The sequence below is a fragment of the Tursiops truncatus genome, chromosome 1 (genome assembly GCF_011762595.2).
Source record: "Tursiops truncatus isolate mTurTru1 chromosome 1, mTurTru1.mat.Y, whole genome shotgun sequence".
In the NCBI taxonomy this organism is placed as follows: domain Eukaryota; kingdom Metazoa; phylum Chordata; class Mammalia; order Artiodactyla; family Delphinidae; genus Tursiops; species Tursiops truncatus.
The window spans coordinates 4,663,059-4,683,034 of record NC_047034.1 but is presented as its reverse complement, the minus strand read 5'-3'; the positions used below and the strand labels follow the sequence as shown (position 1 = coordinate 4,683,034).

At 36.8% G+C, this 19,976-nt stretch overlaps 1 protein-coding gene across 4 annotated transcripts in view; it reads right to left on the bottom strand.

The window, feature by feature from the left end:
- DENND1B (DENN domain containing 1B) overlaps positions 1 to 19,976 on the bottom strand; it is a 259,192-nt gene that overhangs the window by 178,546 nt on the left and 60,670 nt on the right. For all 4 annotated transcript variants that reach the window (XM_019920439.3, XM_019920441.3, XM_019920442.3 and 1 more), the window contains exon 3: positions 8,775 to 8,818. In XM_019920439.3, the coding sequence (XP_019775998.1) occupies positions 8,775 to 8,818 (44 nt within the window). The remainder of the gene's footprint in view (positions 1 to 8,774; positions 8,819 to 19,976) is intronic.

Genomic DNA, 19,976 nt, shown 5'->3' with positions numbered 1-19,976 from the left:
AAGTGTTGCTTCTTAGGCACCTATGGACCCCATCTTAACCAAACAGCCAAATCCTCTAACAACTTTTTAAATTTTGCCTTCCCAAACTCAGATTCTGAATGCAGAAAAAAAATCAAAAACTTTCAGGATACGTTTTATAACTAAAACTATCTTGGAGATTTCCTAGAGATTCCCTGAAAATCACAGGAATGTGTACTCTTGCCTTATAAAATGAGATGCTAGAAGTAATTTGGTTTGTTTGATATATTATTATCATGAGGGTTGTCTGATATAACTATTATTATTATTACACAAAAAGCTGGCAAATCAGAAGAGTGCTTATCCTGCCCTAGGTTAAATTTGTACATGTAAATTTTATGAATATGAATATTTCAGAAATCACATGCTTTATGGGAAGTTTCCAGAGACATGCCAATGCCCCTGGTCTCCAGAATATGTTTTACTCTCCAGGAAAACAAGAGTCAAACTCTTATGAAATAGTTCTGCTGAATTTTCCTATACTATCAGACTACTGACAGTGCTTTGCCTGATAATATTAGGCAACAATAGTATAATATTGCCAGTTATAATTTCACTTATTATTTAAAATTCCACTTGGTCGCAACCTTAGTTCTTTATTTTAAATTCTTTGTATCTTCTAAGCCAGTGGTTCAGAACTGGATATGCACCTTAGACTTACCCTTGAAGTTTTACAAAAATATATTCATCTAGGCCCTACTCCAGATACAATGAATCTCTTCACTTGATATTCTGGGTATACTCTTGCTATATTATGCCTCAGGATTATTGTATGTTATATCTCAAGATCTTTCCTCCATAAATTTTGTTCACCCATTTTCATAAATCAGGCATAACCTGAACTGGCTCCTTCGAAAACAGGCTTACTTGTTGGTCTTACACACGTTTTGTCTAAAACTTTTTTTGAATGGCTTTATTACCTTCATTTTTCATACAACGGAAACAAATTTCCTTTTCCATATTTTATTTTTATTATGAACCCTCAGTAGACATTTCACACTTGAAAATAATCATTAATAAATTAACCATATCCATTAAGTCTCTGTCATCTACAGACAGTTTACTTTTGTTTCTGATACCCTGAGGACTGCCATAAGCTAGAGGCCACAGTCTGTTTTCAACAAAGAAGGTCAGCCTCAGAGCTTTGTGGAAAGGGGTTGTATCAGGTACTTCAAACTCCTGACACTTCAAAGAACAGACGCTTGGGTACAGGTCTCTGAACTGACATCACTGAGACAACGTTCAGGCCATTCCACTGGACGGAGTCAGGATTTCCAAGACTCTTTTAGTCAAGAAGCAGAAAGTTTCATGAAACTGCTAAGCCAAGGTCCAGCAGAACAATAATTTACTGCACTGTGTTGGATAAACTAATGGAAACTTTATTGTGTGAAATATTGATGCTGTTTTAATGCTCTATTTTCTGGACATATAAGGAAGCCCTTTCCTCTCTTCCTAAGCTGTCTGTAACCCACAATAATCCTGTAAACCCTGCTCCTGTAAACTGAAATATAATTTTTAAATTACATCTAGTTCTCACTGATTCCTTCCCTCCCAGAATTCAGAAACTCTTACTAAGTCCCTTTACTTTTCATTGCAATATTATTATTTGCATAAGTTTAATAAAAATCTGTCATTCACTTTACCAGGATATAAGTGGAAAAACTGACTAACAACCAAGGCCTTACTTAAAGTGTCCTTTTGGAGAAACATGCTTGTTTAATCAGCCATGTCAAGGCACTTGGAAGGAATAAAGGTTAACTATACTTAGGGAGCCTACAAAGCCCTCCCAGGAAACCTGGCCTAATGCCTGCCTGACAGTGTTAAAGAAGGTCCCTTCCTCACAGCCCAGGAACCTTAGCAAATTTGTTAAGCTTGAGAGGAATTTACGAATATTACAGATAGTACACATAAAATCTGGGAAAGATACTTTCTTGGACTTGGTTTCCTAGCTTTGGGATTATCTAGAAACAGACGCTTTTAAAAGTCTAATCTGAAATTCCTTATAAAAACTTCCAGAAAGAAGTTGATTTTGTAGATATAGTAATTGTTCTACACTGCATGGCCCTGGATATGTAAATTCATGGAGGCTTATAGGCTAAATTAACACTCCTGTCCTGCCTCTGTAAATAATCAGGCCAAACCTAATGGGACTTGTTATCTAGAATAATCTTTGTTTGATATTATTATGCTTGCCGGATAAAGAGGAAGACTGCAGGGAAAAATTGTAAAACTTGAAATGGACCGAAGGTTACTGGCTGTCTTCAATGAAAAACAAGCCATCGTCTGACATCCTCTTTTCAGGGCCCTGCATTTTTCACTGTCTAAGCTATTCTATAATCCTGTAAGTTGTAGATAAATGACAGCATCGCAAATGATATTTGTCCACAGACACGTCCGATGGAGGGAAAGCTGATGCCCCTCCTCCCTCACGCCCCCATGTAAAAAAGTCGCTGAAAATATATTACAATATTCCTGATTTACCTATATAATCGTGATACTTTGAACTCTCCTTTGAATAGGTTATAGCATTTTACTGATGCCCTTGCCAGTTAACGAGTTAAAAAAATAAAACACTTCTACCAAATAAAATCTTCTATTTGTGTAGGAGTCACGATTTTATTTTCTTTTAAAAATTATTCTTTAATACTAGTCTCAGAGATCGTTGGTCTAATGGGGTAAATAGAAAGTAAAGAGATGACAGATCTCAGTGCCATAACATGGGAAACATAAAATGCTGAGGGAACTCCAATGAGGTACATCCAATCCAGACCCATGACAAACAAAGGGCTTCTCAGAAGATATGACCTCTGAGCTGAGACCAGAAAGACAAGCAAAGGGGAGAGCAAGGAGGAGACTAGCATTTCAGGCTGAAGGACTCCCATGTTCAAAGGGAGAAGGTAAATGGATGGTGAGTACATAAGGGAAACTGTTGTTGGCTATGAAATGCAGACCACTTTTGTATTAGACAACGGGAAAGGGAAACAGAAATATGAGGCTAAAGATATAAACAAAGGCCTTGAACAAGGGGCTTGATCATGGTAAGAAGGCTGGCCTTTATCTTGAAGGTGTCAGTGGGGAGAACTGAGTTCAATAAGCATTTAGTACAGCGGGCTCTGGGGTCACACTGGCTTGGAATAATGGCTCTGCTACTTATTGCTGTGTGACTCCTGCTATATCAATTAACTCTGCAGTTCTGTTTCTTCATCAGTAAAATGGGAATTATAGTAGCCCCTTAGGCTTATAAGGGTACTATAAGGATTAATTGGGCTACTACAGGTAAAGTAGTTAGAAAACTGCCTAGCACGCAGTAAGGAACCAATGACAGTAGTGATGTCAGTAGCAGTATTTTCCCTTTAGTGAGATCATTTGTCTTACAGATCATTCTAGCTACACTGTGGAGAATACATTAAACAGGAACAAAAATAGAGGTGAAAAGGAGAGTTAGGAGGATGTGAATTAAGGAAAGGACCCTAGAAGTAAAGAGAAATGGACAGATTTACAAGACATAAAAGAGGCACAAGCAATAAGATTTGATGACAGATTGAGTACAGCAGCTGAGTGGGGGACACAGAAGTCAAAAATAAATATATAAAAGTCCATGGCTTGAGAAAGAAGCTTAAGTTGGAGCATCCCCTGAAATAAGATGCACAAGAACAACTCCTCCACGTCAGGTAACGCAGTAAGCCCCAAAACACAAAAAATGCCTACGGAACACAAAAAGAGGAATGCTTCAATATACCACAGCAGGTAAAGCATCTAAGTTGTATTACAAAGGAACCACATCAGAGAAATGGAAAATGGCATCTGAGACATAAGAAATGACCCAGAATCATGAAAGGCCTGCAGTTTGTGTGAAAGCAGGAAAAATACTGCAAGAGTGAAGAGTTAAAGGTAAACAAGAAATATGACCTAGGGTCAGCGCCTCATCATCTTACTTTTCCTATCTAGAAACCAAGCAGACGGACCTAATGATTTCTGTGTGTTGGCCATTACTAGCAGAGGATGGCTCCATGGTCCTATGACTTCTGCTGGGAGCCATCCTGAAGATGTCTCTCATGCTACCATCGGGGAGCAATATTTGTCACCACAAAGTGTGTCTCTGGCAGAAGATTTATTCAGGCTGATTATTTTTAAGAAACCAAGACTTGGGAAGTTTTTCTTATTCCCTCCCCGGTAACTGCCTAAAAGAATTTAGAGAGAGGGCCTGTTCCCAGAATAGACCCGTCACCAGAGATACCTGCAAAGAATATGGGCCAGTGGGCCAGGTGTGGTGGGGGAACTAGACTAGAGAGATCAGAGTCCACTCTGTGCCCCCGTCCCTGCCTGACCCAGCAAACACGTGTTTACCAAACATTTGCTTCTCCCTCTCCATGTGAATTGCTTTCCTCCCCTTTGAGGTCCCAAACCACGACCCCCAACATCCTCTTTTGTCTTTAGCTGAAGATGGTATTTAAGGGGAGGGTTTCTGCCATTCTGGCTGCCTACTAGTCTCCCTGGGTCTCTCCCACGTGTACAAGTTATTAACCTTTTGTTTGATTCTTCTCCTGTTAATCTGTTTCATGTCAATGTAATTCTTAAGCCAGCCAGAAGGACTTAGAAGGGTAGAGGATAATTTCTTCTTCCCTGACACTATAAAATTATACATCTTTCTGGAGGTCTATAAAGCAGTGAAATTCTCCAACTTGTTATCAAACTATAAAAACAATACTCTACATAAAACAGTTTTATCTATTCCTCATCATAAATTAATAAACGTTCATGGCATTACAATGTAACAATAGAACTATCGGCTCACATTTATGGAGTGCTTTCTATGTGCCAGGCACTCGCTATGCTTCATAGACGTCATTCCTACCCTAATTTTTGTCAGAGTAGCAACGTCAGCCCTATTTTGCAGGTGAGGAACTAAGAGAGAGAAAACCCCTGCCGAAAGCAACACTTCATGCAATCTGTAAATACAGAGCCGTGATTCAAACGCAAAAATGCCTCCAGCATTTATAAGATTTTAGTTCTGACCACTCTCTAAAGGTATAGTTTGCTCCCAAAGCCTGACTCCTCTCGCTCAAGAAATACAGACTAGCCGTGGCCCTAAGAGGCCGATGGTTCATGAAAGCAGCACACCTACAGAAAAGTGAACCATGAAATAACAAGCAGAAAGTACCGGGGAAAAGTCAAGTATTGTGAAAAACAGCGTCAAGCTATTAAGTGTAAATGTGAGCAACAGGAATGTAAGAACAATGGCGAGCTTAGCTTGACAGCAGCAAAAAGAAACAAAATTACTCATTTTATACAGAAGTGGTGAACTCACAAAGGTAATAGGAGATGTTGCAATTATCAGCAGCATGGATGGGAAGATTTGTTCTGCATTAATCTTCTCAGCCACAGCTCTCAATGTATTTGCAAAACATAAATCTGACATCAACTAAATCGGTCTGTAAATCCTCAAATTCATTCACACCTTTCTATTTCCGGAGGTTGCAAACCCTCCATTTTTCCTAAATCCCCAAAGTCCCCTCCCATCACTTGCATGGAAGATAATTCAAGATTTCTCAAAGTGCCAAAAAGAAACTCATTCTCTCTTCACTACTCTTCTCCACCCCATGCTCCCCAAAACACCTTTGCACGCAGTCTCTCTTTCCCCCCTTTACACTCGTAAAAAATTAATAAACAAAAACCTGAATTAAATAGACTGGGGTGACCAGAAGGGGGAGCTCTCACACCCTGTGACCATGGTGGAACCCAACAGGGAGAAGAAATACTGTTCTTTCCTGCAAGGACTCAGCCAATGAAAAGCCACGGCCTCTTTGTTTACACAGCTCTCCTGACTCCCTCTCTCCTGGATAAAAGGTTCTCCTTCCCTCATCAGGCAGGAACTTGCACCTGGCTCGCCATGGTTGCAGACCCCGAGCTGCAATTCTCTGCTGATCCCGAATAAACCTACCTTTGCCGTGGAAACGTCTGGCAGTCTATTTGTTTCAGGTTAACACACTCATCCTCTACTTCATTCCTAATGTAACCAACTCTTTCAGATCCTTCCTGCTCCTCAGCGCCACTACTGCAAAGCCAACTCACTTCCTTGCCTCCAGTTTCTCCCACAACCAATCCATACTGAAATCTCTTCCAAATCAATATTCCTAACAGACTTATGTTGTTATATCACACTCTCCTTAAGTTCATTTGAAGGACCAACTCTTCAGCAAGGCCCTTCATTGTTGCCAAGACCCAGCCCAGTTTATGCTTATAGTTTCAGTCCTACTCTCCTACACAAAATTCTCCACTGTACAAAAAACAACAACAAAAATTAATTACAACTCCTGAAATGTGATTTGGGTTGTCCCATTGGTTCTTCTATTGCCAAAAGAAGGAAAACACATGCAAAGAAGTATATAATAAGCCAATGCCTATGATGGACCAAGAGCTGTATGTGGTACAACTAAAGGACTAAACAGATTGGTATCATTTCTTTGGATTAAACAACACACTGCTTTCAAATTATAAAGATACTGGGGGGGGAAACTTCTAATAAACTTTTTCTAAAAGAACTAAAATAAGTGAGTAGGGTTTGGGTCAGCATTCCAAGCAGAAGGAATAATACAGCTTCCTTGCTAATAACACATGCTTCTGAGTTACACCAACTTGCCCTCAAGTCTCAGCTAGCTCTGCCTCTTCTAAGCAGTGTGTTATCAGGCAAGTTTCTTACTTAAGTCTCAGTTTCAGGGCTGATACTATCTCCTAGCAGTACTGGGAGAATTTGAAGATAAAATCAGTTGTGCACATAAGCACCTAGCATAGTGCCTAGTACATGTTAAGAGCTAAATAAGGAGAGATTAAGAATTACTCTTACTGAAGCAGTCTCAGATCCAGTGAAAAGGCTGTTTAGGAAGAAGTAGACAATTAGTATAGGAAAGCAGTAAAAGATAAGAAGGATGAGAAATACACACAGAGCACTTGTGTCATCTGTAGTACGCAGAATATTCACCAAAAAGCATATAGCAAAACCATTCTTCAAGGCCCTTGGCTGGATTCCCGTATGAAGTTTTGTTTCTTTAAATATAAACTGAAGTAGTAAGACAAAATGGTATCTAAAGCTCCTTTCAGCTCTAACCTTCAAAAAGTCTGTAAGAACCGCATGCCCTGGAATCCCGGGGGTTACGAATGCTCATCACCATTACATGGTCAAATGCTTTTATGTTTTACTTAGTATGTGAGGGCTTATTAATGTTCCACTGACCTCACAAATCTGGGAAACAAAGCAACAGCTAAAACATTCCTAGCACCAGTTTTATCTGTCACAAAGAGGAACAGCAATTGCTGGTCTCACTGAAAAATTTACTGTAGCTGAACTCGACAAGTACACTATCACCCTTATGTGAACCCAAAGTTAGGAGCCTTCAGATACCCTAGGAATTCTCAGGGGCAGTTTAAGAGGTAGAAGTTAGAAAAGAAAAGAAAAATGAATCTGGACAGGAGGTTAGACCAGAGAGAACTAGAAAGACCAAGAGAGGAATAGTATTGATATTTCAAAACAGTAACATTAGTCAACAAGTGTCTAACCTAACTTCCCATTACTGGGAAACAAACCCAATTAAGCCTCATATGTACAAATCATGTCTTCACTGTGGGGACTTATTTTATATACTTAAGATACTTATAAATCTATTCTTTCTCCAAGGGGCTAAAAACAAATTAAGAGTACATGCTCTCTTTTTATGTGAAAGAACAGTCAAGGACTGCACTAGATCTAATTAGTATTTAACATGCTCATTTAACTCACTTTTTCAGTGACATTTCCTAATCTTCTATACTGATTTTCACATGTAGAAAGTTATTCTTCCACATCAAAATCACATGTGTCTGTATATCTCTGAATGAACTGCTTTAAAATGAATACTTTTATCAGCTTTTATTTTGGTAAATTATGAGAATCATACCTGTGAACTTAACTGATGGTTAAGCTGGTAGTGTTATAATTTTAAGTGACAAGATTGTTTTACCCCATTTCTTTGTAGATAAAAAAAGGAACCTGCTCATCAGATTTCCAGTAGTACTTGTTTATATAAAAATTTAAATTTGTACGGTTAACCATATAACTCACTTCAAAATGATAAATCCATAATAAAAATTATAAAGATTTTTAAAATTTACATACATTATGTCAAAATAATTCATAGTTTTGGCTATACAAAATACTTAAGGAACTAGAGAATATTATAATTAAAATACAAATGCAGTAAATTCATTTCCAAGTCTCCCATTTTAAGAAAACAAAAGCCATAGATAAGAATTATTTTAAAATAAGAAAATAATGTCAATTCAACTTATATACGTTAATGATTCGAACATTACTGTAACAAGGGTAGAACTGACCTCTTAGTTATAGCAGTTACTACTTCTTACTGTCTTACTTACAGAAGGGTATCCCTCAAAGTACCACATCATCAAGTTTTCTGATGGGGAAATGTTTGTTTCCAAATATATATTCCACAGACACATTAAAAGAGTATAAAAACATGCTGAAACTGTAAACATTCACTTCCTAATAGCTTCACGAAAGGGCCTCTTCATCACGCATCTACCTGGTAACTTCAAAACATTTTCCATGTATTCTGCACACATGGCTTTTTATTCTCAGAGTTGATCAAGAGAAAAATACTTAAATCAATTCATATGTAGTAGTCATAGTAGTAGTAGTAACAGTAGTAATAATAATTAATTCTCCAATTTTAAATGCTTTTTAAAAATTATGTGGTTCCAACCTGGTCTGCAAAGTCCTCTGGGAACTTCCACAATACCTCCGGATCTGTAAATAATTGACACAGAGCATTAAACAGAGAAAATAACACATTTATAGCAACAGTCTTGTTCAAATACTCTTAAAATTGTCAAAGCTACTTTTTCTAATAATTTTAAATTTTTTCTTTAAATATTTACAGTTGATGAGGTTCAAAATTAAATATTTTGATAGTTTAGGGGTTTTAATGACCTTTGGAACAGGAATAATAAAAAGAATAACTTGGTCAGATTATTAAAAATATTATTTCTTTTAGCAACTCATGTTTTACTTATATACCTTAGATTTTAAGATTCTGAAATATAAATTTTCAGATTTAACTCCACTTAATATACTGGTTTTAATTTGAAAAGAAAAATATAAATGTGGTAAATATGTAATCAATTATATTACAGCCCTCAGAAACTAGACTAAAATACAACATCTTAAATTTCCATTTAAAATCCTAAAAGACATTTTTCCAAAAAGGACATGCATATGGTGAACAGGCCCATGAAAAGATGCTCAACATCATTATCATCAGAGAAATGCAAACTAAAACCACAATGAGATATCACCTCACACCTGTCAGAATGGCCATCATCAAAAAGAACACAAATAGCAAATGTTGGCAAGGATGCGGAGAAAAGGGAGCCCTCCTACACTACTGATGGGAGTGTAAATTGGTGCAGCCACTGTGGAAAACAGTATGGAGGTTCCTCAAAAAACTAAAAGTAGAAGAACTACCATATGATCCAGCAATTCCACTCCTGGATATATATCTGAAAAAAAATGTAAACACTAATTCGAAAAGATACATGAACCCCAATGTTCACAGCAGCATTATTTACAATTACCAAGATATGGAAGCAACCTAAGTGTCCACTGACAGATGAATGGATAAAGAAGATGCGGTATGTATGTGTGTACACACACACACACACACACACACACACACACACAATGGAATACTACTCAGCCATAAAAAAGGAATGAAATTTTGTCATTTGCAACAACATGGAAGGACTTGGAGGGTATTATGCTAAGTGAAACAAGTCAGAGAAAGACAAGTACTGTATGATATCACTTATATGTGGAATCTAAAAAAATAAAACAAACTAGTGAATATAACAAAAAAGAAACAGACTCACAGATGTGGAGAACAAATGAGTAGTTACCAGTGGGGAGAAGGAAGGGGAGGGGCAAAATAGGGGATTAAGAGGTACAAGCTATTATGTACAAAATAAATAAGCTACAAGGATGTATCGTACAACACATGGAATATAGCCAGTATTTTGTAGTAACTATAAATGGAATATAGCCTTTAAAAATTGTGAATCACTATGCTGTATACCTGTAACTTACATTTATTTATTGTACATCGACTATACTTCAATTTAAAAAATGAAAAAGAAAATAAAATCCTCAATAAAAGTGTATAAACACAGTAATAATGTTTGTTTTATATCAAGGTTCACTTTTGAAATCCTATATTTGCAACACCATAAATCAGCTTTTAAAACAATAGATAAGTTGGTAGGCATAAGGCATCAAGCTTGTTTAAAATACAATTGACATTTTTGGGGTATTTCATAGATATTTTTCTAATATATTATATCCAGTTATTCATATATAAAAATCAATGTTGTTTTATAAATTTTCGCACTGGTTTTCATTTTCGTTATTTCTTCACACTATTTCTCTTCTACTTAGCATAATAAAAAGAAGTCTTTTTAATTAACACTAAAAAATATTTTGGTTGCATACGTATCTTTTAATTCTGTCAATAACATACTTCTGAATACTGCAAATGTGCTTTAAAAGGGTACTGTACAAAGGATAATATTACTTCTGAAAAAGCCTTTGAAAGCCCAATATAAGTAACAAGCACAACCGACAAGACAGGATCAAAATATCAAAAATACCACTTTATGTACCCAGTCAGTAAAAAATTACGGCTCAATCCCACTATTTCCACTATACCATATTGCTTTTTAAAAAATACAGTCCAAGGATGCATAATTTCAAGTATTTAATCTCAAAACTCAGTAATTACCAGCAACATTTTGAGCATGAGGCGGCTTCTCCTGCTGTATTACTTACTAGGCTCAAAAAAATTTTTTTCAAATATTTTAACTTAAAAAAAAGGAAGCATACTTTCTACAATTAACCTTTTTACTAAGGAATAAAAAGTTTCTACATAAAAATCATTTAAAACATCTTATATAAGAATAATGCATTACTAATTTATGGAGCTAACATTAATGATTATGCCTTCATGTAAAACAAAATGTGTACATTTCTAAAATGACTGTGACATTTATAGATCACCTAAAAATACTGAAACATTAACGTCCTGTAGAAATTATGTTGGAAAACATATATATGTGCCCACGTATGTACATATATGTATGTGTGTGTGTGTTTATGTGGCAGTTTTACCAAAACAGTAGTTATTAAGATTTGCATCTCATAAAACAAAAGTGTATGATGGATTCTTCATGAAATATTAAACAAGTTATTATCTTGCTAAATTAACACAATAACTAATGGCCCTATAAACAAGTCATCATGCAGAAATGTGGAATAGTCCCTTCTTATAAATAATGGAGTTAGAGAGTTTCATTGTGAATATTTTAAATATCCCTTTTAAACAACCTCAATTTTACAGTTGCCATTTGAGAAAATACGACAGATTCCTTACACTTACACCTTAAAGCCAGGATAGCTGTCTTGTTGGACAGCCCTAACACTTTGCCCTGCTGTTTGCAGCATTTACCTAATGACGTCTTCCTCCCTCACTTTTCTTCATCCCTTACACTACGCAGTTTTTTCTGTCCCGTCTGGTCTGTTCTTTCACAGAGGATGAACAAGTGAATACATGAAAACAGCAAGTATCGGTTTAGTCACATAGTGGAAAATACCCTATTTCTCTTCTTTTCATTAAATGCGTGTTACACTTCAGCACCCAAAAATGTATTATAATCATGTGCAATCCGTATCTGAAATGGATTAACTTAGTTACTGCCTGTGTGGTTAGGTTTACCCCGTATCTGACACATGTTGGCAGCAACTCTCCACAAGGACTGCAGAGGAAGAAACAAAAGAGCTCTGAAAAAAAATGATAATAGTCCAATTTTCAAATTTATGCACAATGACGGAATTTTCTGTTCCCTGGGGATTACTTTCCAGATGCGAGATCTGACCTGGCAAAGCTAGGTCGATTTTATGCTGATTTTATGGGTGAAAGGATGGGAACTGCTGGTAGGAGTCACCACTGCCTGCGGTGACTGGGACACGCTGTGTTTCTCTTCTGTCCACTGTCCACCCGTAACTCAGAGGAGACTCCACATCTTAAAGAGGAACTTTGCCACCAACAATCCAGAAACCAAATAAACATGAAAGGAAGAACATGTAACTTGATTTTTACATAAATATAGTTAATCTCTTATTTTAATAAAAGAATGTTACAGTGTAGTGAGAAAAATATACAAATTTTTATTAAATCAGTAAATTTGGAAGGAGAGTATTTAATGTATTATTTGTGCATCACCATCACAAGTATTCCAAATTCCTGAGGCTTTTTTTTTTAATGTAAAGTGAGATAAATTTAGTAATATTTTATTTTCCTTTGCAACCAGACCTTTCACATTTTCTGGCCTGTAACTAAAACCAAAAATTAAAGTAACTTAAAATATTACTGATTCAACTACACTTTTTCATGCAGGAAAAACTTTAATTTACACAAATGAATAATATTTACTTAACTCTGTGGAATTCATGGATGAATATATTTAAAATTATGCATTTGTAAAACCACAGTTCAGAGACTATATACCTTTGAAAAGGCAGAATATATAGTATTAGTGTTTTGCTTGATTATAGCTTCAGTGCTTATTCACCTACATTGTAGAATCAGAATTTTACAAATGAGGAAACTGAAGCCAATGCAATGAGGAGCATGTCTTTATTTTTTTTAATAAAGTTATCTATTTATTTATTTTTGGCTGCACTGGGTCTTCGTTGCTGCGCGCGGGTTTTCTCTAGTTGCGGCGAGTGGGGGCTACTCTTCCTTGCGGTGCGCGGGCTACTCATCACCGAGGTGGCCTATCCTGTTGCGGAGCACAGGCTCTAGGCGTGCCAGCTTCAGTAGTTGTGGCACGTGGGCTCAGTAGTTGTGGCTCACAGGCTGTATGCAGGCTCAAGTAGTTGTGGTGCAAGGGCTTAGTTGCTCCGTGGCATGAGGGATCTTCCCGGACAAGGGCTTGAACACGTATCCCTTGCACTGGCAGGCAGATTCCTAACCACTGCGCCACCAGGGAGGTCCCTGGGAGCATGTCTTAATTATAAGGCTAGTTAATGTCAGAGGCTAGAACTTTCTTAGTTGAGATCTAAGGAGGAGCTATTTTAAATAATTTCCAAAATCAATACATTTCTGTGTCCCACTTAAGTTCAATTTATTTTATTCAAGAATCTATGCAATGCTAAAGAAACAGGAAAAGTCCCTGCCCTCCAAAGCCCCATAGCATACATGGAGAAAAATGTCACAGAGCTACCTAGTTTTTGTGCAAACAAGGTATCCTGCGGGAACGCTTGAACTCAATTTGAAAATTCACTGGCTTAATAATTTCAAAAACTGTTCCTAAGAAAAGAATGGTGATGTCTCTTGAATATAAATGAGCAGGAATCATTAAAGAAAATCTTCCACCTATAGAGATATAATGGTGAACTAAACAAAATAGGTCTCTACAATGTATAAAAAAGGATGGCATCTAAACCTATAGCTCAGTAAAATTTAATGAGTGTTATGCTAAAAGGATAGGATACTACCAGACAGCACAAGGAAAGCCACTCTAATTTAGAAAGCCACTAGTTAGACAAGCAAAGGATGATTTGGGCTATAAAGTGGGCAGAGGAGAACATTCCGGAATGGAGAAACAATATGCACTAAGTCTTAGAGGTTAAAAGAAAGCAGAAAACATTTGGAAACTGAAATTAAAAAAAGAAGAAATATATCTAGAATGCAGAGTAGGAGAGAGAGAATGTCACGGGATGAAGCTGGAGAGACAGGGGACAGACTACAGAGTTGCAGATGTACCCAAGGTATCAGAGGGAGCCACTAAACCGTGGGAGAAGGACCACCTGAACTGTGTGGAGAATATAGTTAGAGGGTGTGTTTATGAAAGTCACAGGAAGAGAGGGTATCCAAAAAATTCTCAAACAAATGTGGCAGAACATTAAGCAAGGCGATGGCTCAAAAAATGGTAAGTGTGTGTAGAGCATAAGCCACACACAGTAAAATGAGCTCCAGTGGCAGGATGGGAAGCAGAAGGCCAATTAAGAAGATCATGGAGTATGAGGAAAGAGAGGCACCATGTATGGGGGCAACGTATTTAAGAGACAGTACAAGGGAGAAGAAAGTAAAGACAGGAGGAAAGAGGTGAAGCCAGACAGGTCTGTTTGTCGTTTCTGTTTCCTTTAGACTGGAGCAGACCTGAACATGTTCAGGTGATCACGGGAGTTAGTGAGGCAGTGGAGAGCCAGAAAAGAAGAGACGCACACCCCTGAGGAGGCAGGAAGAGGGCATCCTGATCAAGACAGTGAGATGAGCCTTGGACAGAAGCTGAAGAATATTTTCCCATTGTTATAGGGATGAGAAAAGAGGAGAGGAGGTATGAATCCAAGGAGATTTTAGAATCTGGGGTACAAAGTTAAGAGTTTTGTGCAAAAATTCCTGATTATTTTGTGTGTATAGTAGGAGCAAAGCTCCCTCCTAGGAGGGAAGTTGTTGGGGGGCTTGAGGAGGTGTGAAACAACTGTTTCAGGCACTGCTGAGCACTCAGTTTGGTGGGTGCTCAGCCTAGTGTTTAAGGGCAACAATGTGGTATTTCCCCATCATCATCCAAGGGCCAAGGTGCAGGAGATAATTGCTAGATTCAGTCAGGGCTGAGGTTTCTGTCAGTCATGTGTGATGGAATGAGAGCCTCAACAGGAGAGTGGTTACAGATGTGAATTGCTGATCTAAAGCTAAAAAAGAGAAGTGGTTTTATTTTTTTCTGTAAAACCCATTAGTACTAAATGTTATACCAAGTCATGCTAATGCATTTTAAAACAGTGTATTTTCAGTAGAAAATCTACTGCATATATCTGAAGACTGTAGGACTGAAAAATAAAGTAAAATAAATAAACGGAACATTTGTTAATTATGAAGTTAGGCAGACGAAGTTCTGGTCTTATACCTATACATAACAATGCTTTCTGTCTGCGATCAGAGGTAGGTACTGAAAAGTACAGAATCAGTTTCCCTCCTCTCTTCCTTGCCTTCCACTCCTCCCCGCTCTCTCTGGAATTATCTGAAAGAACAGTCGTATCTGTTTACCCAAGCTTACCATATAAATCTCATTTTCCACATATACTATTATGTGGGGAAAAAAACCCAGAAAACCATGGAATTAGATAACTACAGTTAAAATTACAACTTTTCCAGCTTTACTGAATTATATTTGACATATAACACTCTGTCAGCTTAAGGTGTACGAGATGATTTGATAAACGTACATATTGTGAAATTTTTACCACAATAAGGTTAATTAACACATCCTTTATCACACATAGTTACTGACTTGTTGTTTTCATTATCATTGGTATGGTGGGAACATTAAAGCCCTCCTCTCAAAGCAACTTTCAAATACACAGTATAGTATTTGTGAACTACAGTCACCATGCTGGACATTAGATCCCTGGAACCTACTCACAACTGAAAGTTTGTACCCTTGAACCAACATCTCCTGCCACGCCTCAGCCCCTGGCAACCACCATCCTACTCCGATTCTTTGAGTCCAATGTTTTTAGAATCCACATATGAGTGAGATCACATACTACTTGTCTTTCTCTGACTTACTTCATGGAGCATACGTCCTCAAGGACGTCCACCTACGCTGTTGCAAATGGCAAGGTAGCCTTGCTTTTTTCTAGGGTGGAATAACACTCCATGCTACGTATACACCACATTCTCTTTAACCATTCATTCACCGACGGACATTTAGGTTGTTTGCATATCTTGACTATTGAGAATAATACTGCAATGAACATGGGAGTGCAAATTCTCTTCAAGATAGTGATTTCATCTTCACTGGATAAATACCCAGAAGTGAGATTGCTGGGTCACATGGTGGTTCTATTTTTAATTTTTTGAGGAACCTCCATACTGTTTTCCGTAGTGGCTGCATCAATTTACATTCCCACCAATAATGAACCAGGGTTTCCTCTCCTCCACATCCTGGCCAGCATTTGTTATCTTGTCTTTGTAACAGCCATTTTGACAGGTGTGAGATAATATCTCATTATGCTTTGATTTGCATTTCCAGGATAATTAGTGATGTTGAGAACCTTTTCATGTAGTTGTTGGCGGCTGTTATCTTTTCTTTGGAAAAATGTCTCTTTAAGCCCTCTGCCAATTTTTTAACTGGATTATTTGGTTCTTTGCTGTTGTATGAGTTCTTTATATTTTGGGTATTAACCCCTTATCAGATATATGGTTTGCAAATATTTTCTCCCATCCTACAGGCTGCCTTTTCATTTTCTTTCGCTGTGCAGAGCTTTTCAATTTGATATAGTCCCACTTGCTTTTGCTTTTGTTGCTTGTGCTTTTGGTATCATATCCAAAAAATAATTTCCAACAGTGATGTCAAGGAACTTACCATTTATGTATTCTTCTAGGATTTTTATACTTTCACATTTTATGTTGAAGTCCTTCATCCATTTCAAGTTAATTTTTGTGACTTCTGTAAGATAGAGGTCCACTTTCATTCATTTGCATGTGGATATCCAGTTTTCCCAACACTATTTATTGAAGAGACTATCCTTTCCACATTGAGTATTCTTGGCTCCCTTGCCAAATATTGCTCAGTCATACATGTAGGGTTTACTTCTGAGCTCTGGATTCCGTTCCATTTGTCTCTGTGTCTGTTTTTCTGCCAGTACCACACAGTTTTGATTACTGTAATTTGTAGTATAGTCTGAAATCTGGAAGTGGGATGCCTCCAGCTTTGTTCTTTCTCAATATTGCTTTGGCTATTTGGGATCTTTTGTGGTTCCATATGAACTTTATAATTCTTCTTCTACTTCTGTGAAAAAAGCCATTGGAATTTTGATGAGTATTATACTGAATATACAGATGACTCTGGGTAGTATGGACATTTTAACAATATCAATTCTTCCAATCCACGACCATGGGATATCTTCCGATTTATTTGTGTCTTCTTCAATTTCTTTCATCACTGGTCTTATAGTTTTCACTGTATGAATCTTTCATTTCCTTGGTTAAATTTATTCCTAAGTATTTTATTGTTTTTGATGCTATCATAAATAAGATTATTTATTTTTCAGGTAATTGTTAGTGGACAGAATTGTAACTTATTTTTGTATGTTGATTTTGTACCCTGAAACTTTACTGCATTTATTAGTTATAACAGTTTTTTGGTGGAGTATTTAGGATTTTCTATATATAAGATCATGTCATCAGCAAACATTTTTACTTCTTTCTTTCCTTAAGTCATTAAGATGACTTTCTTTTCCTTGCCCAACTGCTCTGGGTAGGACTTCCAGCACTATGCTGAATAAGAGCAGGCTCCCTTGTCTTCTTCTTGATCTTAGAGGGGAAGCTTTGAACCTTTCACTGTAGTGCATGATACCAGTTGTGGGACTGTCATTTGGCTTTTATTATGTTGAGGTATGTTCCTTCTATATCCAATTTGTTGAGAGTTTTCAGGAAAGGATACTGAACTTTATCCAATGCTTTTTCTGATCTACTGGGATGACCAAAAATTTGTATCGTTCATTCTTTTAATATGATGTATCATATTAATTTGTGTATGTTGAACCACCTGTGTATCCATGGATAAATCTTACGTGATCATAGTGTATGGTCCTCTTAATGTGTTGTTGAATTTGGTTTGCTAGTATTCTGTTGAGATTTTTTGCACATATATTCATTAGGGTTATTGGCACTTGTAGGTTTCTTTTAGTATCCTCATATGGCTTAATATCAAGGTAACATTGGTCTTATAAAATTAGTTTGGGAGTGTTCCCTGCTCTTCAATTTCTTGGAAGAGTATAATAAAAACTGGCACTAACTTCTCCTTCAAATGTTTGGTAGAATTTACCCGTGAAGCCATCTGGTCTTAGGTTTTCTTAGTTGGGAGGTTTTTCATTACTATTTCAATCTCCTTACTTATTATTGGTCTGTTCAGATTTTCTATTTCTTCATGATTCAGACATGGTAGGTTATATTTTTTTGAATGGTTAAAAATATACATTTCTTGTTTTTCTAGGTTGTCAAATTTGTAGGCATATAGTTGTTCCTAGTAGTGTCTTATTATCCTTGTATTTCTGTGGTATCAAGTTGTCATGTCTCCTTTTTCATTTATAATTTTATTTATTTGAGTATTTTCTCCTTTCCTCTTGATAAATCTGATTTGTCAATTTTGTTTATCTTTTCAAAAGATAAGATTATTATCTGTTTTATCTTTTCTATTGTTTTTCCATTCTCTATTAACATATTTCTGCTGTAATGTTTGTCATCTCCTTCCTTCTGCTAACTTTGGGCTTAGTTTGTTATTTTTCAAGCTCCTTGAGGTGTAAAGTTAGGTTGTTTGGGATCTTTCTTTTTTCTTAATGTAGATATTTATTGTCATAAACTTCCCTCTTAGCACAACTTTTGCTGCATCCCATCAGTTTTGGTATATTTGCATTTTCATTTGCTTCAACATATTGTTTTATTTCCTTTTTGATTTAATCTCCAACCCATTGGTTGTTCAAGAGTGTGTTGTTTGATTTCCACTTATTTACGAATTTTCCAGTTTTCCTCTTGTTACTGATTTATAGCTTCATACCACTGTGGATGGAAAAGGTACTTTCAATCTCTTAAAATTTACTGAGACTTATTTTGTAACCTAACATATGGTCTATTCTGGAGAATGTTCCATGTGTGCTTGAGAAGAATGTATATTCTGCTGCTGCTGTTGGATGGAATGTTCTGTATATGTCTATTAGGTCCCTTTGACCTAACAGAGTTATTTGTAGGCAGCATATTGTTGGGTCTTATTTTCTTATCTATTCAGTCACTATATGCCTTTTCATCGGAGAATTCAGTCTACTGGAGAATTTAGTCTGTTTACATTTGAAGTAATTAAAAGGCAATTCATCAAGAGATTATAATAATCATAAGTATATATGCATACTACATCAGAACACCTAAATAATCAAGCAAATACTTGTTCATTGTTTTATGTTTTGTAGTTCCTTTCTTGCTGACTTCCTTTGTGAATTCATCATTTTCCATAATGGTATACTTTGATTCCCTTCTCTTTATCTTGTGTGTATCTACTATAGATTTTTGTTTTGTGGTTATCCTGAGGCTTACTTGAAAAATCTTAGAGACACAGCAGTTATTTTAACCTCATCACAACTTAACTTTGATCACATACAAAAACTCTACCCTTTTATTCCTCCTACACACATTTTGTTTTTGATGTCACACTTTACATCTTTTTATATTGTGTACCTAACAAATTGTTGCTATAACAATTAATTTTAATACTTTTGTCCTTCAACCTTTATATTAGAGTTGAGTGGTTAACACACCACCACATTACAGTATCAGAGCATTCTGAATTTGACTATATATTTGCCTTTACCAGTGTGTTGTTTCTTTTCATATGTTTTCATAGTTAGCATCCTTTCATTTCAGGTTGAAGAAGTCCTTTCAACATTTCTTGTAAGGCAGGTATAGTGGTGATGAACCACCTCAGCTTTCATTTGCTTGGCAAAGTCTTTATCTCACCTTTATTTCTGCAGGATGACTTTGCTGGGTATAGTACAGTTGACCCTTGCACAACACATGGTTGAACTGTGCAGATCCACTTATGCATGGATGTTCTTCAATAAATACATGCTACAGTACTACACAGTCTGTGGAATGGCAGATCAGGGGAGCCGACTGTAAAGTTATACGCAAGTTTTCTACTGCATGGTGTGTGGGGGTCAGTCCCTCTAACCCCCACGTCATTCGGGGGCCAACTGTATTCTTGGTTGGTGGTCTCTTTCAGCACTTCACAGGGCAGTGAAGGCTAATAATGGGGATCCCACCAGAGGCATGCAGGCACAGAGCTGGAGGGACCAGCTGCAG